General features: G+C 40.9%; 1 protein-coding gene across 2 annotated transcripts in view; it reads left to right on the plus strand.

The window, feature by feature from the left end:
- lrp4 (low density lipoprotein receptor-related protein 4) overlaps window positions 1–24969 on the plus strand; it is a 359208-nt gene that overhangs the window by 152214 nt on the left and 182025 nt on the right. For both annotated transcript variants that reach the window (XM_048607192.1, XM_048607193.1), the window contains exon 2: window positions 17380–17532. In XM_048607192.1, coding sequence (XP_048463149.1) covers window positions 17380–17532 — 153 coding nt within the window. The remainder of the gene's footprint in view (window positions 1–17379; window positions 17533–24969) is intronic.

Below are 24969 nucleotides of genomic sequence, written 5' to 3' on the forward strand. Positions count from 1 at the left end.
CCAAAGTAAAATCCATGACAAAAGCCTTCAACACACCACTGTGTTTCTTGGCCAATATCTCTGTCTCAGGCTTGCTGCAGTGCTCTAGCGAAGCTCAGTGCAAGCTGGAAAAACAGCACCTCATTTTCCGCTTGGGAATCAATGTTGAGTTCAGTAACTTCAGGGCTTGATCTCTTCCACATCCTTATCCCAACACCCACCCATCAGGCCTTGATATCATATGGCCTGCTATCACACATTGTCCATTGTTAGCCACTAACAGTCTTGATTAATGGCTGATCATCGTCCTAGCCAGATTGTTTTCCACTCCTTTGACTGTCTAACTGTTCTTTTTGGGTTCTATCTCCACCTATCATTCACCGCATACCCCCTCCCCCACCCTATTTCTGCATATAAACCAACATTTTCCTAGCTACCATCAGATCTGAGGAAGGGTCACTCGACTGGAAATGTTATCTCTGATTTCTCTCCACAGATGCTGCTAGACCTGCTGAGCTTTTCCAGCCACTTCTGTTTCTGTCCATGAAATATTTGTAGAGTTTCTGTCAATATCTAAACCTAACATTAACTGAGAACCTCATTCTCATCTTTTGTTTATAATATTGTCTTTCCTCCCTATTAATTGTATCTTTTATCTCGTTGGATGAAGGACACTAATAAAAGATTTGCTGTTCCTGAAGAGGAATTACTTCGCATTACAGGAGATTCAAAAGGAAGGGATAGGTTTGAGAAAACCGTTGTTGGTGTTTAAAAGGTTTTCATCACCATGCCTATTGAAATCTTCAACAGAGTTGGAGTGGTCAAAAGCTCGATGTGCACGAGATTATTATTCATTAAATCTGAGCAATTGCAGAGATTTAGGGGAAAACAAATGCTTGCAGTAACCTGAGGTACACTTCTGCTCAAGGGCCTGCATATACTTAAGGACACTGATTGACTGACTGGTTCATTGGTGCCATCTGGCATCGAGGCTAAAATTCATTGTGGTAAATAATTTTAGCAGCAGAGTTGCAATAGGGAACAGAGCAGGATTTTCCACTAAATTATTGGCAGGTGGAATTTAATAGCCCTTTTGCGTGCATTGAAGCTAACAAATGGCAATTTATTCTGCATTTGGAAAGTTTATCTCTGTAACATGAAACTTGCTCACTTCACAGCACTTGACCAATCATGACTGACTTAGCATTTGAAGAATTATTCAACTCATACTGACTTATGCATTACAGATGAGGTACCTCGTGTCTGTCTTCGCTGTTAAACATGTAAGTGAATGCACTGAATTAAGAAGTGCAGTCTTATTGTGTGAGAGACATAACTTCAGTTTTTATTATCATCACCATTACAGCATTCTCGATAGTAATAACAAATTTTATTTGTATGGCACCTTTTAGTCAAATGAAATGTCCCTTGGCTCATCACCGGAATGTTATAAAGCATGCCCCTATGCCACAGAGAGAGGTATTAGGTCAAATAACCAATAGTTTGGCCAAAGATATATATTTAAAGGAGTGTGTTTAAAGAGCAAAGTAAGGTAGAGGGGCAGCGAGCCGTGACGAGAGAATGTCAGAGGTTTTGAATCAAGGAAACTTAAGATATGGCTACCCGTGATGGAGTAATTCGATGTGATATGCTCAAGAAGTCAGAATTAGAGGAGCAAAAAGATCTCAGAAGACTGTGTGAGACAGGAGGAGATTATAGACCTGGGGACGTGTTGAATCAATAGAAAGACAGGTAAACAGGTGAGAATTGTATAATCGAGACGTTCTTTGAAGAGGAACAGTGCAGGTCAACGAACATGAATGCTAATAGGGAACTGGACTTGCCGGCACTTTAATAGGAACAGCCAAGCTTTGGATGAGCACAGTTTAGGGAGGGTAGAATATGAGAGTCCATTGGAGCGCACTGGAATAGGTGTGTCTGGAGGTAATGAAGGCATGGCTAAGGGATTCAGCAAAAGATGAGGTCAGGCAATATTATAAAGTTGGAGATCAGTGCTATTAGTGATGGCATGAATATGACATCAAACATTCATTTTGGAAGCCTACATGACACATTAGAGGTGGGAGCAGCGTTGCTTGATTTTAGGCTTTTGACAGGGCGAGGGATGGAGTATCCATTTATTTGAGTGAAATTTCTGTTCATCCAGTACTGGATGTGAGATATACAGTGGGAGAATGTAGTAGCACTGGAGGAGTTGGGAAACGCAGTGGTGAGAGAGAGCTGAGTGTCGTCAGCCTTCATGTAAAAAATAACACTGTGCCTTCTGATGATGTTGCCAAGGGACAGCATGAAGCTGGCAAACAGGAGGAGGTGGGTGCGAGAGCAGATAGTGGAGTAATCTCATGTGATTATCCGGTTACAGTTAGATAGCTCCAGTGGAAGCAGATGAGAGCACTTGTGGCCAGTTGGCCAACAGTGCAGGGGTGATGAAAGAGGGTGGTGTGGTCATCTGTGTCACAGGCTGAAGATAGTTCAACAGGGCAAGGACAGAGAGTCTATTTTTGTCACACTCATTTATGACTTTGAGAGGAGTTTCTGAACTGGTGCAGGAGCAGTGAGCAGAAACCTGATTGGACGGTTTCTAGTTTGAAAGTGTTTACTTCAGCTCAAATTATTTTTATGGAGCATGTAGAATTAGTTTTATTTAATTGTGATCTTGGATACCTCATTACTCCAAGTCTAGCAATGCTCCTAAATGAGACCATAGTCACACATCTATACACGTCTGTACTGGCTGCCCACATTTAATTCTGAGTTTGCATATTTTTGAAATTCTCAGTTGAACTGCCCCATGTTCTGAACCTTTTCTTCCATGATAATCTAGATTCTTCCTAATATCCCTGTATGGAGGGTGGCAAAGACAAATGGACAAGGCTGGGAGGAACATGAAATCAGGGATTTTTATAGTTTAAGATTTAAAGTCAGCTCTCAAAATGACCTTGATGAAAAATGAGCTGAATTGTGTAAGCAATACTTCCTCTGGTGTTAGCACTCGAATAATTGAAATCAAATTTCATAGATGGGGAGTTAATTTCCACAAGATGTAAATGCCTGTGAGCTTTTTGCCTTGAACTGACTTCCAGATCGTTAAGTAGCAAGGCTGTTTCCAACTAGATGGTCGACTATTTTCTCATTGTGTTGCCAACTATTGAAGTAAATATGCACTTCTTTGAAGGAAATCTATTTGCTGAGCACAGGACGAATTGCACAAGGTACTTCATAAAGATCCTCATTCACAACAGGACATTGATTCCTGCCACCACCTAATCATCTCTTTTGCCCATTGAATGGGAAATGGGTTAAATGTGCCCCCCTCATTTCAACCAGGGATTTAACTGAAGATGCACAGCTCACGATGAGTTGTTGACTAATAATGGAACCTTCAGTGGAGAGGTGAAATGAAAAAAAAATTGTTTCTTTTGTCATGGCTGTCAGCTTTCATAAAAGAGGCACAGAGAAAAATAGACAAACAGGCCATCAGTTTTGAAAGTTTGACATGTTTAAGGGAGACTGCCAAACCTCCTGTGATCCTGGAACATTTTGTCCAGGTTCCAGTAAAGAATTAGCAACATTCTCAGCGTGGTTCATAACCAGCAAAGTAATTTTGGTGATTTATTTGGGAAAAGCAAAAGTTTATTAACTTGTTTCCTTGCCTAACAGATTTGTTTAATTGCAAGGGACGGAAGTAGAAGTTGGTGAGCTATGCCCATCTATTCAACATTATTAGAAGAGTTGACTGCCTTTCAAACCAAATTCTAATCAAATTTCACAAGTGGTCCCTGATTCTCCAATTCAAGATTCCTTTTGAATGTCAAATGCTTCACATCATTCATTTTGTCAAAAATACAATGAGCAAAAACTTTTTGCAGAAACGCATTTGCTCTAACCTCGCTCAAATAAGTTCGGGTCAAGAGGACATTTCTGAAATTAACCCTAATTTTTCCTTCACAAATTGATTTTGTATTTAATGGAGACTGCTGGAGCCTGGCCTGGTCTGCTGGAGAGCCATTAACTGGATGGTAGATGTCCCTCAGGAGATCGAAGATTCCAGTGATGGTGGTCATGCCAGCCAATCAGAGGCCAACAGACTTACTGAGCAGCATTGCCCAGCAGGATGGTGGTGGATGTTGCCACTGTGATACCCACCTGAGAGGGAGGGTCATTGCTGAATCCCAGGCCCTGGTGGGACACTGGAGGTGAGGTACAGGGGAGGTGGAGATTGCAGATGGTCTATAGCGAAAGCATGGGTATGGCTCTCAGTGTACATGCCCCTCTCCCCCCAATCTCACAATGCAAGCATTGATTGGCTCTAAACCCGAGAGCCTTCAGTAACCCCATATGGTGATTACTTGCTTTTCTCCCTGGATGCCAAGCTGGGTAAATCCCAGTGGTAGTCGGATGAGGCCCTTTAATTTGGTGTTAATTGTTTACTTAAAGGGCATGATTTATCCCTTCTCTATGGACTTAATCAGAGTGACAAAAACTACACCGCCTGATTAAATATCCCCCCCGTCACCCACCTCCTCATTGGGCTTGACACAAGATTCTGGTCCTTGATTTTCTGCCCTTGTGTTCTCTCAATTTAGATGAACAAATAGATTTAGATAAATTGGCTTAGTGGTATTATCGCTGGACTGTTAATTCAGGTAATGTTCTGGGGACCTGAGTTCAAATCCGCTATGGCAGAATTTGAATTCAATAAGGGAAAAAATCTGGAATTAAGAGTCTAATGATGACCATGAAGCCATTGTAGTTTTAAAAAAAAACCCACCTGGTTCACTAATGTCTTTAGGGAAGGAAAGTGCCATCCTTACCTGGTTTGGCCTACATGTGACTCCAGGTCCACAGCAATGTGGTTGACTTTTAACTGCCCTCTGGTTAATTAGAGATGGGCAATAAATGCTGCCTGGCCAGTGATGCCCTGATCCTGTGAATGAATAAAAAAAACACAGAAATTATGTTGTTACGCCTCAATGATTTATCAGATATTCAAGTCACGTCTTTTAGAGTCTGAAATGCCTAGCCTCCTGTGTGTATCTGTGCTCTGGGACAAGATATCAACCCCTTTGCTTTGATTTGAATTGCCCCAAGGGTATTAAGCAGCCTGCACTAGTTCAGGTATGGTCTGATCTGGGGACTGCAACATCAACATGACAGCTGGAGATTCGCAGTCCTCTCTGTGGTACTGTAATCCAATATCTTATTTCTGCTGTTTTCAGTAAGTAACCTATTAATAATCTTTTGCCTTCCCTTCAAATAAATCACCGACGATATAACACCAGCGACTGAATAATGTGGAAAATACTTCATTCTGACAGTGTGTCCTTTACTAGAACTTGGAACAAAAGGTTCTAAGATTGCAGGAGCTTTGGCAAATCCTTTTAATAATGTCAGATGTTGAAAATTGATGGTCTTCGGTGTCTTTTATCTTCTCAAATGAAGGCAGACAGCAACGACAAAAGAAGTTATCTATGTTTGCAACCTTAGGTTCGCTTTGAGACTGGGCAAAATGCTGAGAATTTCCTGCCATCTTTGTTTCTTGGGAGTGGAGCATGGGAGGGCTACCTTGTCAATGAAAGTTGGACTAAAATGATAGCACGCCCAGCAGAAAGGAGAGCCTTAGGTCCCCCGATCTGCAGTTTCTGATCACGTTTCAGGGTTTGGAGGAAGCCGTCATAAAACTACGTGACACACAGCAAGTCAAGTTTACCCCCGACAACAGGCTCCCAACTCTACCAGTGGCTAATAAGGTCACGATTACCCTTTTAACTCCCCGCCATGGGATCATTCCAGTTTGGCACTGTAACATCAGACAGAGACAAATGCTTAAATCTCTAGAGTCAGCAACTGCTTCAGATAGACAACTGAGTGCAATCGAACAATCCACTACATTCTTACAAAGTACCCCCTTAATGTTCAAAGATTGTAGCCTTACCTGTGCCAGCAGCAAAAAGGTTCCACACTGCCAATTGTGTAGCATATCTACAAGCAGTAACACTTTTTTTTAATGTGTTCGTTCCCCTGATTATTTGGAACTTTATTTATTTCTTAATCTTTTTTATTCCTTCAATCTTTTAAGTTTTCTGGAATTCCATCTTGCTGTCAGGTCCGTGACTCACTCCCAGGAGAAGGATTTTTGTCCTGTACAATCACTGCCATCTACATCCTGTGTGTTTCCCAGAACACTGACTAAATGCTGATGAAACAAGGTCCTTTTGTTGTTGACAGCGATGGCATGTTAAAGGTGCCTAGAATGATTTAACAGAGTGCTGCACTAGCAACTTTGAGTTCATTATGAAATGCTATTTACTGCACAGTTCTACTTTACAATGGGCCCTCGTGGGGGAAGAACCTCTTGCTCTAAGCAGAGGTATCTGGGGAAAGTGTTTATCTGGAACTGAATGTCAAGAGTGATCCATCTTCTTGGCTGCAAGGCACATTTGATTCCAACTGCTGTGATTTCAGAGCCTTCTTTGCATTATTCCTATACCACAGCAGCCCTGTTATTGGGCCCTTCTTTGATGCTTTTGCTTTGGACAGCTCCCAATCATGCCATCTGATTTAAAAACAGCTTCTAGTCCTTGCCAAGAATAATCTTTCAATCAAGTGCAGTTTTAATAAAAATCCTGGAATGTTTATATACTTAAATAACCAAAAACAGACATTGCTTTCTCTCATAGATGCCACCAGACTTGCTGAGTTTCCCCAGCAAAGTTTCAAATTTTCAAGTCCATTGACCCTTCTTCAGAACTGGAGTTTAGATCTGAACTCGACTCCTTGAGGTGTTTTTAAAAAATGGCTTCAGCATTTAATTTGCTCCTCTCTGAAGATCCAGTTCCCCTGCTGATTGCAGTCTCCCAGAATCTCACTGATGTGATCCTACATGGTCAATGTGAGCAGGCTGTTTAACATTCATTACAGTCCAGCCTGATGCAGTATCTCCTGAGTAAGTTATTGAACAGGATCAGAGGATCATAAAATGGTTACAGTATCAAAGGAGGTCACTTGCCAATCATATCTATGCTGGCTATCCAAGCGCAACTCACCAATCCTATTTTCATGCCTCTTTACCTATTGTGCTGTAACTGTTTTTGTTTTAGATATTCACTCCAGTTCTTTCTGAAAGATGTTGAAAGCACCTATCCTCTGTGGGAGAATCGAGAACTAGGAGTCACTGTTTGAAAATAAGGGTCACCCATTTAAATCTGAGGTGAGGGACCTTTTTTCTCTCAGAGTTGAGAATCTTAGGAATTCCCATTCTCAAAAGGCAGTGGATGCAGATACTTTAAATATTCTTAAGGCAGATAGATCCTTTGTGACCATGAGGATGAAAGATTATACAGTAGTGTGGAGTTGAGGTTAAAATCAGATCAGCCATGATCTTATTGAATGACAGAGCAGGCCCGAAGGGCCGAGTGGCCTAATATTGTTCCTTGTTTCAATGTTTGTACGTTTTTTTTGAAAGTTACATCTGAAGCTATGTTCAGCACACTCTCAGGCAGCGCAATCCAAATCCTACCCATGCACGATGTATGTTTTTCCTCATGTAGAAGGCAAACTCTTTTTTTTAAAACAAAAAAATGCAGATCTGGAAATCAGAAACAAAAAAAGAAATTTGTTTTCTCTCGTAGATGCCACCAGACTGTGAAGCAGTTACTCAGCGTAGCCTGGTGACCGCTTTCGCAGAGCACCTACGTTCTATCTACTTAAAGAAGAGACCCTGAGCTTCCGGTTGCCTGCCTCCTTAACACACCACTGTCCCCTGGCCAACATCTCTGTCTCAGGTTTGCTGCAGTGCTGTAGTGAAACTCAACACAAGCTGGAAGAACAGAACCTCATTTTCTGTTTGAGAACTCTCTGCAGCCTTCTGGACTCAATATTGAGTTCAACAATTTTAGGGCTTGAGGCACCTTCTCCCATGTCCTTAACCCAACCCCCACACACCAGGCCTTGTTATCATATGGTCTGCTATTACATACAACCCATTGTTTGCCACAAACAGTCCCCATTAATTGCTATTCATTCTCCTAAACTGATTGTTAGCACTCCTTGGTCTAACTGTTATTCGGTCTCTTTGGGCTCTATCTCCACCTATCTTTAGTGCCTCCCCCCACCCATATCTTCTGCATAAAAAAAATTTCCTATCTGCCATCAGTTCTGAGGAAGTGTCACTGGACCAGAAACTATAACTCTCTGATTTCTCTCCACAGGTGCTGCCAGAACTGCTGAGCTTTTCCAGCAATTTCTGTTTTTGTTTCTTGTCTTCTTTTTAACCTGTTTCTTTCATTTATTTCTAACCATATTTCTTTTCAGCCTAATTGAAAGTCTCTGATTTGTTGTGGCAGCAATTAACTTGATAACAGCACAGACAAACGATAAACTAGGGGTTTATGGCTTAACATTGCCCTATCCCTTTTGCACACACAAGCATTGGGGGAGCTCCGTAACAGTTTTGTAAACACTCCTGTGAGATAACTAATTGCTTACTCAATAGCTGTCAGGTCTTTATTACTGGAATATTGCTGATGGTCCAAAATTCTGCAACATATTAGTTTGTAAAGGTCAAAGAACCACAAAGTGTCCAGTTACCCAGAGACATTCAGTTATTTTTGTAACAAATGATTGTTCCTGTAATTAACGATTGAAATTGCAACTTTTCAGCTAATTCCCCAAAGTATTTCTGTTGGATTCATTCAGTTTTGACATAGCTCGAAGCTACAGAAAATGGCTTGATACATTTTTATTAGAATTTTTATTAGAATTTAATCGCCATACTGTACTGTTCCTTCCTTTTGAGGATTTCAGCCAACAAAGTTCTGTAACCCTTTCACCAGTAAGTCTTGGTTATACTCATGTTCTCTGTACACATTCACTCTATGATGAATGCCTTTATTGATGACTCAGTTCAGCAATTCTTGGGATGTTTTTAAGAATGCTTCAAGGCTGCAAGTTCTAGTAATGACAATAGCAACAGGAATATAAATTTGAGCTCATCAGAAACTGCAGCTTTTCAAACCAAAATTAAGTTTGCTAGGTAAAGCAGTTTAATACTGCAAGTTCCACATTGACTTTTAAAGTTGATGTGTTGGATCTCCCTTCAATATTGTCTATACGTTTTGTCATTATGTATCTGGGCTATCCACTGGATATCTGTTACTTGGCATGCTTGCTAAGGGCGGATTTTGAAATGTCAGAAAATGTTAATAGAAATGAACAAAGTCCTTTACAGCGTTATCAACAAGTTAGGAGGGATGAATTGACCCATTTTCTTTTCCTACGTCTCCACTAACCGCAACAAAGATTGACCATCAAAAGGGTGATAATATTGCTAACTATATAGTAGATTATGCATTGCTCAGAATCTGAGACAAGTCAGCCAAGTTCCTTAAATAGACTGATCAAGGACTAACGTTTTGCAAAAATGACTCCAACAAAGATTTGAACCATGCACTCACAGACAGCCACACGCAAATACACACATATACACACACACTGTCTGGAAAAGATCTTAAAAAGTGCTTAGGTCAAGTTAGTTATATTTCAGTAAAAAGAATGATTAAGACTGTCCAAATATTGTTTTTCTGTAGCCTAAGTCAATATGCTGAAAACCAGTAGTACTGAAAGAACTGTGGATGCTGTAAATCACAGAAAAAAATAGAAGTTGCTGAAAAAGCTCAGCAGGTCTGGCAGCATCTGTGGAGCAAAATCAGAGTTAACATTCAGGTCGAGTTCTAAGAATTTCTATTTGTGACGCTGTTCTATCTACCTGGATAATTGTGGCTGGCTGAATTTCCCTTTCTAGATACAGTGGTGCAGATTTTGAAATTTCCCTCACTTGCAGTGATGAGACCTTGTGGTCAATTTTTAAGTCTCAATTTTTGAGAGGGGTTTCAGACAAAAGAGAGAGGGAGCGAAGGCAACTCTATCGTGTCTACAAACTGAGTTGTGTAACCTCTCTCCAAGTATTGTAGATTCAGTGAATCCAGTCAAGCAGCTTGTGTTTTTTCACAAATGTTACCTTTTTGCCGCAGCCAGGCTCCTTTACTTTCCAAAGTGCTCCTTCCAAACAGTCCAAGATCTAGATATCCAGTCAATTCTATTCTCTAAGTTAATATGTTGGTTAAGGAATTTTCAAATGGATAACACAAAAGTGGTCAGAAAGAGAAATCTGTAGTTCACTTCTGTCATTCTGTTGGAAATGGGAAGACCATGTAAACAGTGAACTGGTGTAAGCAAAATATTTACTTACCATGCTTCCTTGATGTAGATAGAAATGCCATGTTGCATTAGAAGTGAGCATAAGGAGAACCCTATCATTGTTCTGTAGGGGACAGGAAGGAGTGAGGACATGTATTAATGTGGGACTTGAATTAGAGGCTTTCAGCACTATGCACCAAAACCTCCTTATGTCCATCTAGTTTATTCGTCGTTTCAAAGATGGCAGGTTATCATATAGGTTTCAGATACTTAAACAGCATGGTGTGGGTTGATTTAAAAGCTGGGAGGTGTTAGTGTATGGATTGTTTTTAATGTGATGCTGATTGTTTAATCATTGCAAGCACAAAAACAATCCTACCAGCTGAACTTCCGAAAGTTCTTGGTTTTGATTTCACTTTATCCATAGCGAAACAGTTCACCAATGTCATATAGTCAAAGTTCCAATGCAGATATGACAGCATGCAGACATCCACTCCTTTTTTTCACTTGTTAATGAAATCATTATCCTTTGAGTTTGACTTCATGTTTGCATGAGTTCATGTTTTCATGAACTCTATTCCACAATTGTGCTGTGGAAACTCATTGTTCTGAAGTTTGAGCACTTAACGACAATAGAAGTAACATTTCAAGTACATAGTGTACCTTTCATTCTTTGTGTGGTCTCAATTTAAAGTGAAATAGGAAAAGGATTTCCTTGGATAAAAGCTGGGTGAGAGGACATTTCACCTCATAAATTCTTCAATGTGTTATTTGTAGTGAAGAAACTATTCTGTCTGTAGTGGTTCAGAAGGCTATTTAAATTTATGGACTGAGCTATAGTTGAAAATGTTGAAATGGGTGTGAGGGCATTTGAAATATTTGAATGATTGATTCCAGTTCTAGATAAATGCAAATTTTAAAAAAAAGCAGCTGTTTTATTCTCCTACCTTGAAGGAACCAACACAAGAACAACAACACCTTGCATTTACATAGCACAGTTGATGCATTATAGCATCCCGAGACACTCGACAGGAGAATAATGGAAGAAAATGTGCCACTGAGCCATGTGAGGAAGTGGTTGAGTTTTAAGGAATGCTTTAAAGAAGGTGATGTTTAAGGTAGGGCTTCCCTAACCTTTTACCATCACGTCCCTATTTCAGAATTTTCAGATTTGCCAAGACCTCCGATCTGAGAGTCGTCCAGCAAGGTGCCTGATGGTTGAGAGAACAGATTTGTGTGGGGTTAGGGGAGACTGCGTGAGACCTGTGAGAATGCAATTAAGGGGGGAGAAAACAGTTTAATGTGTAGGGTTTGAAAGTAAAACAAACCTACAACCTTGAGATTGTGCCTTTTCAGTACAGGATTAAGAACTACAAGTTTCAGCATTTAGCCCTCACCACTATTGACAAAAATGGGAGATTTAAGTAGTTTTAAAGTTGGCACTTGGTCAGTACCCCATGGCAGCCATTGCTGTCAGAGGTCACAACCCCAAATTTTTTGGCAAATAACCTCATAGTGGGGGGGGGGGGGGGTGGGGGTGGCGGTGTTGGGGAGGTGGGGGGATGTGGGTGGTGTGGGTATGACCCACACCAGTTTAGGACGTCCTAGTTTAAGAATTCAGTGCACAAAATACAGCCAGCCATTCACAGGGTGAATGATTAAAATCACAGGATTTGCAAGAGGCCAGAATTAACAAAGGGGTAGAGAACTCAGAGGGTAGGTGGTCTGGGTGAGTTTATTGTGATGAGAAGAGGTGATGTCATTGGAAGGACTTCAGATTTTTCTAGTTGAGCTGGACAGGGAAGCTGATGGAGGGCAGTGCATGCAGGGATGATGAGTGGATGGAACACTGTTAGGTATTAATCTACGAGGTTGCAGCATTTTGGATGTGTACAAACCCAAGGAGGAAAAAGACCAACAAGGAAAGCATTGAAATAGTCAGCCCTGGAAGTAACAACGGGATGGATGAGGGCTTCAGCAGCAGATGAGCTGAGATGAGAAATGGATTGGACGGTAATGATTGTCAGACATTGGAGAACTAAGAAGACATCAAAATTGAAACAAATCCTCCTTGCTGGAAAATTCTGGCTGATTTGCCCTCTCTCCTTTAATAACACGGGAATACTGAGATCATATAAATTGAATCAAATCTTTCTCGCCTGTGTGACTTCAATCCTAGCAATTATTAACTAATTTATAACTTCATTGTGTGCCAGATGGCCCAGATGTTTCATTGTGAATGGACACTGGAAAAATGGAGATGCCTGTTTGAGTAAACTGCATTATCAGGGGTGAAAGGATATTCTCTCAACTATGGTCTCTAATGACCTGTTGTACATTTGAATCAGAGTTCCAGCATCTGCTGTATTTTCTTGTTAGTTGCATTGGTGTCCTGCCTCTCTGGTTTTAAAGCCATTGCAATTGGGAAATTTGTAGTGAGCATCATTGTTCACCAGTGAAGACACATTTCACATTTACTGGTGATGCTGACCGACAATCAGCTATCAGGTCTCCTGACAATGGAAAATTGCTTGAAGCAAATTTTAATTCTCGTTACTTCAGAATGTACAGACCAACAGCAAAGAGGTTAAAAACAACAAAACCTCAATTATTCAGACGTAACACGCATCACCAGGTCTCCTTTTTACCTGTTGCTTACTGCTGTCTAACTCTCAGTGGAATAAATTAACTGATATTGTGTTGTGTGTTTATTGCTGGATCAAATCAATTTATGTTCATGGATAATAGTTGGAACAGTGGCATTTAGAGAATGTAATTGGAGACAAGATTATATCACAAATGTACTTTACTTCTTGTCCAAAGCTGTTTGTGTTCACAAACAGTAAGACCCTTTATCATTGACTGGTTACTCACGGGATACAGTTTGACACATTCTCTTGCCCTTGGTATTACACCCTCTTATTAAACCAGTGAAAAAGATTGATGCTTGGAAACCTTTAACTCTTATTCAAAGATTTGTTGTGATAGGTGCAATGGGATCTGTGTTCACCTGTTGCTTACTGTTTTAGAAAGAACCTATAGGGTTTAGAATGCAATTTATTTAATTTCATTTGAGGAGCTCCAATCAGAATTTAAACGGGAAATGCTGGAAATACTAAACACCCCAGGCCTCGTGTGGTGTGAAGAGGTGAGTTAACACTTTAGACATGGATTGCTCATCAATACTGAAACATGAAGGATATAGACAGATTGGGCCTGGACCGTGCTGACTAACAAAGTGTCTTTAATTGAAATGACAATGGGCTGTCCTGTTTCGTACCCAATCCCCCTCCATTCTACAATCCATTGCTTTGTGTGAATGCTTTACAGTCACTGTTTACATTTGCTCTGGAGGAACAGCATTAACTCGCACACCAAGAAGCTGAATTTTTTTCCCAGCCATTTTTGTAAGATGGAGATGATGAGATATCTCTTCCTTCAGCAGGCAGTGAATCTTTGAGATTCTCTAGCCCAGAGGGCAGTGTGCACTCAGTTGCTGATTAGGGATGAGGGTGGTTGAATTGTTTGGGCACACAAGGATCTGGAGGTAGAGTGGGAAAGTGGAGTTGATATGAAAGATAGTCACAATCTTAGTGAATGGTGTGGAGCAGGCACAAGGAACTGAATGGTCTACTCTTGCTCATATTTATTGTCTACACCACCTTGCTTTCTCTAGTTGCAGCAATCACTGGTGAAATTTCCAATGTTATTAAAGAGCCATTGGCTTATTTCCTCAGGTGGACCACCTGGGCTGTCTCCAAGATTCTAATGTTTGCTTGGCGTCTGTTGCCATTTTACTTAACCCAACCTGTGTCCCAGCAACACAAAGCAACAAGTATAGCTTAATGTAGATCTAAGTTTGTGCCATCCGGGATTGTACCAACTCATAAAGACTTGGCAACAGCTGCCATTACTGCCACAGAATTCCTGACCCCCCAGAGCGTGTCAGTGGGATTGCAGTCCCAGTTGTGGAATCTCAAACCTATCATGTCAGGGGTTGCTAAACCAGGTCATGACCCCAATGACATGTACGTGTGGGGTCACAAATTCTGTGGAAGTAATGGCAGCTGTTGAGTGAAGACTCCGATTTGACAGTCCTGGGATATTTATTTTTAGAATTATTCTCCATCCACCTGTTCACATGCTGTGAAGCACCTCAGTGGCAGATGGGATTGAGCCCAGATCTTTGGCCCAGAAGAAGAGATCCTGCCATTGCACCACAAGAGTCCAAGGCCATTTTCAATGAGTGTAACCTTAAAACTTTTTTCCCTGTGAGTGTGGCCGAGTCCCGTGAGATCGGAGACTCCATCGCTGATGTCAAAGGTAAGTGTCTTGTTGCTTATCGCAGATCACAGCTCACAGAATCCCTACAGTCTGGAAACAGGCCCTTCGGCCCAACAAGTCCACACTGACCCTCAGATTGTGGTTAGTTATTTGAATCCCTACCCCACTCAACAACCTTTCCAATTGCCTCCTGTTTTACACTCTGCGATTACAGCAAATGTGAAGCATTACAATGGGGTCACACAGAAGGAAGGTTTGGGAAATACTGAGAGGAATAACAGCATGATGTTGACATTGCATCGGAACTGAGAGACTAGCAAGATCTATAACACATGTCTAGAGCAGCTAACATTGCTGAAATTGTACCAGGAGTTTCAGAATGTAGGAGAGAGTGACATAGATTTTTTTAGGCAGGGATCTCTTCTTAATATGTTTGCAATTTGACCAGAGCTCAGAAAATCTTCCTCCATTTGGATGTTTATTTTTAAGAGTCAAATGCATCATGTCTTCAAATCAAAAGTTTTACATCTGGTAGGGCTGTCCAATTGAAGCAGTGAACTATCAGTGCAGCTCAAGTGATTTGAATAAGTGACTTGTGTAGAAGGAATTCACAAGTAATGATTCAAATTGTTTTTACGCGAATGCAAATTTCAATGCAATTAAGTAAAAGCTGATGAAAATAAAAAAACGTAAGGCTGGATTTTCAAAGAACCAACGGTCAAGATTCAGCCCTGGATGTGATATGAGCATCCCACTGATTTCAGTTTTGAGTTTTTGCAGGGTCATATACAGGCTGGAAATGGAAAACTCACTCAGCACCAATTAACAGCCACTTAAACTGCTCGAACAGCAGTTTTAATGGGGTCTGTCCATTCCCGGTCGAAATTTTTATATTTAAACTCAACATGATTGTATATTATTGTGTATGTTGGTGATTGGATGCTGCGTTCACCACAGGGTCAAAGTAGTTTGTTTTTATTTGTTTCAAAGGCTGGCCAACGTTGAACCTTTTGCTTGTCTATGATTGGTTTCTGTTATGTTTGTCCTCCTTGCTGTCAGAGGAGCTGCCTCTTCTTAGCAGATAGACCCCAATATGGCTGCCATCTGTCTGCGTTGCTAGCATTGCGTCAGGCAGCCCCTGGCTCCTGAAGGTGCCAGGCACCTCTTGGGGCGCTAGTGTTTTAAAATTGTGTCATAAATAAATGGAGGTGACACATGAATTGGAGACCCAGAATTGAACCAGGGTTTTGGCTCCTTGGAACCAGTGCAATAAATGTTACTTAACTTGCGCTCCGTTATCTTGTTCATACATCCTGCTTGCTATGTTGAATGTGGTGAAATTTGTAAGAGCCGTATGAACTGAATTGTGAAATGTTGATCCTGACATGTTTAATTTGTGGACATGCAATGTAGCTGACAGCACGCGCAAATCATGTCCTGCTGCTTTATCTGTTTGACAAATTAAAATCATCTCACCCAACATAGTATTAAGTTATGTCTATCAGATGCATCGATTTGGTTTGGTTGCTTGGTAATTAGACAGAACTGAGACGCAATGGGAGGAACACATGTATTATGTGGGTGGAAAAGAAACGAATCTTTGTCTTTTCTCAGAGAGCTGTGACAGCCCACAGTGAGACCATAATTTGTATAAGACAGTCTTTGAGATTAAAGACTGTGTCCATTTCATTTCCTGTTGGAAACTGTTACTAAACAGTAGCAGATCCAAAAATAATGAACAGCTTTAAAGAAATCCGGAGCACATTTGCTTAGCGAAATCTTTTCTTTTTCAAGAAGTTTTTTTACTATAAATATGAGTACTATCTACAGGGCGAGTCATGCTTGGAATGGTTGAGGCTAAACATGGAAGAAAGTGGCCATTGTCAACAATTAGCAGTCTTCTGGGGTATAAATTGTTGTGATTGTTTGTTTGAAATTTGGCATTCTTGCATTTGTCCTGAAGAACGCAAAACAAAAGATATGCCAACATGTCTTTTGTTAGCCATGTACAAGGCACATTACTTCATTTCATGATTACAAGACTGTGTAACAGTTGACACAACAGAATGGAATTCTTGTTAAAGTATTTAAGCTTTTTCAGATTTGTTTAAAAAATCCTTGTAAGAGGCCATTTACTTTTTGGTTAGCATAGCTACTAAAACATTTCAACTTTCAAAGCATCGGCCTCCAATGTATTTCCAAAAGTGAAAATAAATTGAGGATAGCATTGGCCTAGCATGCATGACTTAGTTGGAAATATGTATGGTTTAAACCCAATCCATTATTTCCTTTCCTGCATAGGCGCGTGAGTTAGAATAAAACCATAATACGAATATTTAAACTATGCTAATAGACATTATTGGACCTCATTTCTTTGAACCTTCCAGCAAAGAGATTTATTTTGTTAATACAAAGCTACATTTTTTCATGCTATTGCTTGATATTTCTGATGCCTTGTATGTTTTGAATATGGAAAGGTTTATTATTTAACTGGGAACTGGCTTTATTTAAGCAGGATTTGTATAGAGATTGCAAAATGGAAACGAGTGGTTAAGATGCATCAGCATGTTTTGGTATTTATCTGCTGCACAAAATATAATTGGAATGCCATACTCCTAAGGCCCTGATATAAATTGATCTCTGGAGTATTTTTGGTACTCCGCTACACTTTTACTATTCAATGACAGGCCAAACAGCATCAGAGGAGCAGGAAAGCTGACATGTCGGGTCCAGACCCGAAACGTCAGCCTTCCTGCTCCTCTGATGCTGCTTGGCCTCTGTGTGCATCCAGCTCTACACCTTGTTATCTCAGATTCTCCAGCATCGGCAATTCCTACTATCTCTACTATTCAATGATCTTCTGTTGAATTCACAGGAATATGTTTTGACTCCCTGCAGGTGTGACAGGATCAGGAGGCAGTGAATGCTCGTGTGGCAGAAATCATTTCACTTGTGCGGTGAGTGCCTTTGGTGAATGCACCTGCATACCTGCCCAATGGCAATGTGACGGGGACAATGACTGTGGTGACCATAGTGATGAAGATGGCTGCAGTAAGTAACCTATTCAATTACCGAAAACTAATCCGAGTTCTTCTCTCAGTTCAGTCAGTCGTGGTGCTGGGCGAACTTGCTGCTATGGTCAGGTTATTGTAGTTTTTGATTCTCTCTCTCCTTCTTTAAAATATCCCTTTCTCTCTGTCTCTCTGAAGCTTCTATTGTTATTTTTGCAATTTTTTATTTGCCATTTTCCTGTGAGTTTTGACTACAGTACTGTATGTATAAGAATGACTTTGTCCTTTTGGAATCTAAATTTGCTAATTGCAGCACCAAGATACGGGCCTCATTGATGGTCAACGGCCCTACCTAACAACAGAGAAAACAGACGGTTTGCTAGCTGTCTGTGATTATGTCTGTAATGTGACAAAGCCACATATCATTTGGGGCTCTAAATTACAGAGCACCAATGTCCAGGTACACAACTTTAAAAAAAAGACAGACTGACATGTCCAATAAAGATCAGGGAACTCCTTGAATGGCAAGAAATATATGGCCCCAAGATTAGCAAAAGTCACCTCAAAAACTGAATAGATTAGCAAGTTGATCAAAACGGCATGAGATAGAAAATTGAGTTTTAGCAATTTTAGGCCAAAGAGCTCCATTGTGAAGACTACAACAGCGGCACAACAAAAACCTTAGGGAACGGTGAAGAAGAGCCTGAATTAGCTGAAGGTGCTGAACACAATCATAAGAAATTCCACAATGCTAAGGCAACAACTGGGGAGAGGTAAAAGTCTCAAAGGCTGCTGGTGGAGATGAAGATTAGTGTGAACACAGATGTTTTCAGTGGCTGAGTGTGCGCCAGTCTCTCGGAATGAGGATGATGCTCACTCACGGCAAGAACCTGCAAGTGGGGTCTTTTTTTTTGTGTATTGTGGAGGTTGAAATGCTGTAGCTATCCCCACGGTTGACCAGGAAGCTCTCATGCTCTTACCACCTGCCATCGGTATTGGAAGGATTTACAAATGAATAGTCAGTGAGTTCTGGCCATGTTCTGATGCACCTTCTATTGCCATTCGGATGGGACTTGAAGCCAGAGGGTCTGACCCTGAGCTAAGGGTGCAATGACTGCACCACATGAGCCCTCCTCTTCTCAATGATTATTCCTTAAAAACTAGAAACATTGGTCGTGTTCTCCATTAAAGGAGATGACTGAGGTTTGCACAGATACATGAGGTGAAGAACATTCTTAAAGGGTTCAAAACAATTAAATTCCAAAGGTTCAATGATTTCTACTCCAGGTCATTAAGGATGGTTTTGGATGAAGTGGGAGACTCTAACACTGATTTGTGTTTGGTTCTGGTCACTGAATCGGTGAGCCAGTTAACCCTCCAGCTGCTTGGTGCCTGAGCAGTGATGTGGGATAAAGGCTGAGGAAGTATACTATTTTACCTGAGAAGAGAAGTTCCCTGAGGAATGCCTTTTGAGATAAGTCAGATATTGAACAATAGAGAAAAGACATTTGTAGAAATTATTTCATGTCAGTCTATGTGAGTAGGCCAAAGGTTCAGAGTTTCTAATCAAACAGAGTTTGGCACATGTATTTTCATAAGTTTTTGAAATAATACAAATTTTATGTGCATCTTCACTCTTCTGAATATTAATATGTGCTCTGAGTTACTTCAAATGACTCATCTGAGACTGTGAATTCGAAAGCAGTTATCACATTCTCGCATTTCCAGATGCACCAATGTGTTGTATTTATCAAACAAGAGAAATAACCTTTAAACATGTAATAGAACAGATTTCTGTCTGCACTGTCCCATTTTCTCCTCCCACACTCAAAGGTACTTTCGAGTTGCAAGACAGTTTTGACATCCACCATCAATCCCCTCATACCTCAGCCAAGTGACACTTGTTCATGTCAATACTTGGGTTTGAACAGAAAGAGTGGGGATATTGAAGACAAAATTGATCCTCTTGTTTCAGATTAATGACTGGCTATTTATCAGATTTTGAAAAGATTCAGTTTTGTCATTTTGTCATATTCACATGAATCTGCAGATTTTCTTTAACAACATACCAGCAGTCTATTACACAAAAGAAGAAATTAAAAAAAAACACAAACCAAGCTATCTAAAAATAGAAGAGAATTAGAATAATCTTAAACCGCACAGCAAAACAAAGCTTCAAATGTTTCCCAACACTGTCCATCACAAAGAATCAAGTCCAGAGAAATTACATTCCTATCTCAACTCTTTATGTTTCTACTTCACAAAATCCTTACCATTTCTTTGTTGTGGAATGTGGAACCAATTTGATGAGACCTTTCCAAGTTGACTGACATTATCTTCACTGAGAGCCTAAATTTACTCGGTTCTAATAATCTGCAGATTTTTAATCACATTTTGGAAATTTCCTTGGGAACATCTCTTTGACTGGCCCAGGTTCACGTTAACCTTATGAGAGGTGGGGGCATTTCAGTCTTTCTCCTCAATTGCTGGTCTGCCTGCTTGTTGGGCACCCATTCAAGTTGGCTTGTGGCCTCCTGTTGGACATCAACTCCCTGATGGTCAAAACTTCAAATTTGCCATTAGCCACAGGGTTTCAGCAAGACAACGTTAGGCTTGGGTATAAAAGTGCTGGAGGAACACAACTGGTCATGTAGTGTCTGAGGAGAGAGAAACAGAGTTAACATTTTTAGACCGGTGTGACTTTTTGGAATATTGCACTGCCACAGTTCTCTCTTCTCATCTTTATAAGTCCACTATTTGATGTCTGTAGAAGAAAGTAGACTTAGTTTTTGGGGCTAAAGGGATAAAGGGGTGTGGGAAGAAAGTGAGGACAGAACACTGAGTTGGATGATTAACCATGAGTGTATTGAATAGCAAGCAGGCTTGAGGGCTAAATGGACTGCTCCTGCCTCTATTTCTAAAATCTGCACTCAGTTATCTGTGCTCATCTGTAGCATTTACTCATTTAGGAGTGAATTATACTTTAAAGGTAGAACCCTTAGGAACATTAACATACAGATGGATCTGGGCTTGCAGGTCCACAGTTCCCTAAAAGTGGTAACACAGGTGGCCAAGGTGATTAAGAAGGTGTAGCTTGCCTGCATTGGCCGGGGCATAGAGTACAAGAGTTAGCAAAACATGTTGCAGCTATATAAAATCCTTGTTAAGCTGCACTTGGAGTATGGTGTGCAGTTTTGATTGCCACATTACCAGAAAGCTTTGGAGGCTTTGGAGGTACATGGAAGCTTTGGAGAGAGTGCAGAGAAGGTTCACCAGGATGTTGCCTGGTCTCCAGGGCATTGTCTATGAGGAAAGATGAAAAAGACTAGGATTGTTTTCACTGGAAAGACGGCGCCTGAGAGGAGACCTGATAGAGCTCTACAAAATTATGAGAGGCATAGATAGGGTGGATAGTCAGAGGCTCTTTCCTAGGGTTGAAGTTTTAGTTACAAGTGGGCACAGGTTCAGGGTGAGAAGGCAATAGTTTAGGGGAGATGTGTGAGGGAAGTTTTCACGCAGAGAGTGGTAGGAGCCTGGAACGCACTGCCAGAGGAGGTGGTGGAAGCAGGCATGTTGGTGACATTTAAGAGGCATCTGGATGGTTACATGAATAGGAAGGGAATAGAGGATACAGACCGAATAAGGGCAGAACGTTTGATTTTTAGTTTAATCAGGCCATGATGATCAGCACAGGCTTGGAGGGCCAAGGGGCCTGTTCTTGTGTTGTACTTCTCTTTTGTTCTTTTGTCCTTTTGTTCTTTTCCATGCAGGAATGAACACTGATGTGCTTCAGCCTCCTCCTATGCAGGGAGATTATAGTGAAAATCCATTAGGAAAATTTTTAATAATGTAGAATGCCGTCTTTGGATTCAAGGCTGTTTTTAACATTGTGCTAAATAATTTAATGTGTAAGCTGACCTAATTCCAAGTTACGCCTGTAAATCTTGACAGCAAGTCATGTCAGGTCATCTCAATAGAATTGAATCAAAATGAAGTTGATAATTTGATGGTCTTGGCAGATGTATCAAGTGCTTTATGATAAATTCATGGTCTGAATTTTGCAGGAAGATGCTATCAATTAATTAAAACAAATGGTCTCAAAACTCAGTATGTTTGTTTTTTATGAAACTGTAAAAGGAAATGTCTCTGTGTAAGTAATCCATTATCAGACAGTTGCTTCTGCCATTCCAGTACAAATAGCAATAGTGACTGAAACGCATTTTAACAGAGCCAAACATTGCAGTGGCTAAAAGGCTTATTTCACCCTTGCCTTCTTGCCCTTGTCCTTTGTGAGAGTGGTGCTTGTAGATATTTCTAATCAGGAATGTTATGACACACCTCTGGAGCAGGTGGGGCTTGATCCCAGGCCTCCTGGTTCAGAGGTAGGAATACTGTCACTGTGCCTCAAGAGCCCCCACAGTGCTGATATTATGTTTAATAATCAACCTGTTCAGAGATGTAATGACAGGGAGCAGGTGGGACTTGAACCCAGGTCTCTCAGTTCAGGGCAGGGACACCACCACTGTACCACATGAGGGCCCTCAGTAGTGCTTGTAAATTTTTAAATACCTATTTTCCCTAATCAACTGTTCAGAGATGTTATTATACACCTCTGGAGCATGTGGGAGGCTTGAACCCAGGTCTCTTGGTCTAGGGGTACCAATGCTCCATTATTGGCCCCCAGCAGTGCTTGTCTTTTTTTAAATTTAACCTGTTTTCTCATCAACCTGTTCAGAGATGTTATTGCATGTCTCTGGAGCAGGTGGCATTTGAACCCAGGCTTCCTATCTCCAGTCCAGGAGTAGCAACACTGCCTCTGTGCCTAAGACAGTGAAATTTGGTATGGACTGGTATTTTTCATTCTGAACATATTTTGAGAGACTAAACAGATCTCTGCAGAGACAACTCAAACACAGGCTGTGAAGATGTGGTTTAATTTTCACCTCCTTATCGTACAAGGTGCTATTGCCCACAAATGATCTAGAAGGGATTCCCCCCAGAGAAGTGAAATCAATCCTCTGCAGTGCACCTTCAGGCATAGAGCTGTGCTGTAATTATCCATGTAAGCCTCTGAAATAGATACGGTGAGTGTCTAACAACAAAAGGGATGTACCTTTTTACTTTGAAGTGTGTAATAGATGCACAGTCGACACTCATTAGTGTGTTTCAACCTTTGGATTAGAGCTTTCCCTCTGCTGCTGGAGTACCATGTCACATGTTTTCTCTGCACGTTTGAGGATGCTTCAACAAAAAAAGTCAAAACTAAGTTACAGAGGAGAGCTCCTCTAACACCCCTTGGCACAAATTGACAGGTTAGATTTCTGTTTTCTTTTGCACAATGAAAATCAAGCTGCTGGTGCTTGTTTCAGTTGTTATGGACCAGACCAAACACCCCTCAATATATTAAGAAGATAGCCTCGACCCTAACATTTTCTTATTTTAAAGGTATTGCGTTCCAGGCGCAGTTTGATTGGTCAAACTATTCGACTTTAAACAAAACACACTTGATTTTTACACTCAGTTAAAATACAGACAAAATCAAAAACAGAATTTGGCTAATTGTAACTGTCGAAATGCTTAACATAACAATATATATATTAACTACTACAAATCCAATCTTGGCACTGGTCCTGGAGAAGAGAATCTACCATACGCTTGTTTCTGAGCATATTGGGGGCATGGAGTGTGTGGATATGCTCCCTGAGTCCAGAACCCTTCATAAGGGTTTTCGTCTCCAAGGAGAGGTGATGGCCTAGTGGTATTCTTGCTAGACTGTTAATCCAGAGACCCTGGTAATGTTCTGGGGACCTGGATTCAAATCCTGGCAGATGGTAAAATGTGAAGTTAATAAATATCTGGAATGAGTAGTCTCATGGTGAACATAAAACCATTGTCGATTGTCAGGAAAACCCATCTGGTTCACTACTGACCTTTAATGTGGAGGTGCTGGTGTTGGACTGGGGTGGACATTATCAGAAGTCACACAACACTAATTTCACTTCCATCTGATGAAGGAGCAGCACTCAGAAAGCTTGTGATTTCAAATAAACCTGTTGGACTATAACCTGGTGTCATTGTGACTTCTGTTAATTCCCCTTAGGGGAGGAACCTGCTGTCCTCATCTGGTGTGACCTACAGTTGGCTCCAGCCACACAGCATTTACCTCTTTAATCTTATTTACTGCTAGAACCTTTGCTGATTTTTCATCATTTACAAAAGGAAAAAAAATAAAAATTTTGAATTGCAAGCCAGAAATGACTGGTGGACTTTGAAACAGCATGTGGTAAAAGAACAGCGTTGTCCAAACAGGCTGTTTGCTTGTGAGGCCAGCCTGGAGGCTAATTTCAGGCTGAGCTTGATTAAAAGAATTCGAACAGACACAGCGATCCCAGGAAGAGCATTGTGATTAAACAAATGGCAGAAGTGGGCTATCGATGAGGTAAGTATTTGAGAATTGGTTCTGGCAAGTTTGGAAGAGACCCTGTGTTCAAGCAGATGACAACTGTTGAATGGTAATTGGCTGTCCCTGGGGTCTCAATCAATCTATCAAAATGGAACTAGAATAAAGTTGTTTTCTTTTTAAACTATGTTTTTTGTGAAATGGTCCTGGAATGCTGCTGAGACAACATGAAGCTTTGAAAGCTCCATGCCTGATCTGAGGCCCAAAGAGTAGAAAGCTGAGCTGATGTATTGCTGACTTTGTGTGTGTGAACTGAGAAGGTGACCCTGATCAGTGTTTCAGATAAAGGAGCCAAGGCGTTTACTTATATACCTGTGAAACAATGCATAGTGAAAGCCATTTAAGTAGTCTGGCACGTTTTATTATTTTCTTTTGTTTATCCCTTAACTGTGTGTGTTTGTTTGTTTGTTTGTCTGCCTTTTGTGTGAATGAGGGCCATAAACAAATGTTTCGGATTTAAAGCACAGATATTAATCAGCTCACTGTGTTGTTTAATTTTCTCTGTGCTAAAGTTATTGTATATCTAATAAATAGTTAAGTATTTTGTTCAAGATACAAAACCAGTGTCTGGAAATGAATTATTTGCAAAGTCTGGGATTGTTTATTCAAATGTCGTTAGGAACCATTGGAGTGACTATTTCATAGAATCGTAGAATCCCTATGGTGCGGAAAGAGGAAGTTCAGCCTCTCGGGTCTGCACTGACCCTCCAAACCTACCCCCCCACCATGTCTCTTTAACCCTGTATTTCCCCTGGCCAATAACATCTTTGGACTGTGGGAAGAAACCACAGCCCTGGCAGAAACCCACACAGACAAGGGGAGAATGTACAAACTCCGAACTGCCTGAGGCTGGAACTGAACCTAGTGAATTGGTCCCTGGCACTGTGAGGCAGCAGTGCTAATCACTGAGCTGCTATGCCACCCAGTTGGGGGTCTTCGGTTTAATTTTACAGGGTGTGAACCCTGAGGTGGACAGGCTGATTTGGTTCAGCTGTCTGTCTCTGTGTTGTAACGTTA

Source organism: Rhincodon typus, chromosome 17 (genome assembly GCF_021869965.1).
Source record: "Rhincodon typus isolate 14 chromosome 17, sRhiTyp1.1, whole genome shotgun sequence".
NCBI classification, from domain to species: Eukaryota; Metazoa; Chordata; class Chondrichthyes; order Orectolobiformes; family Rhincodontidae; genus Rhincodon; species Rhincodon typus.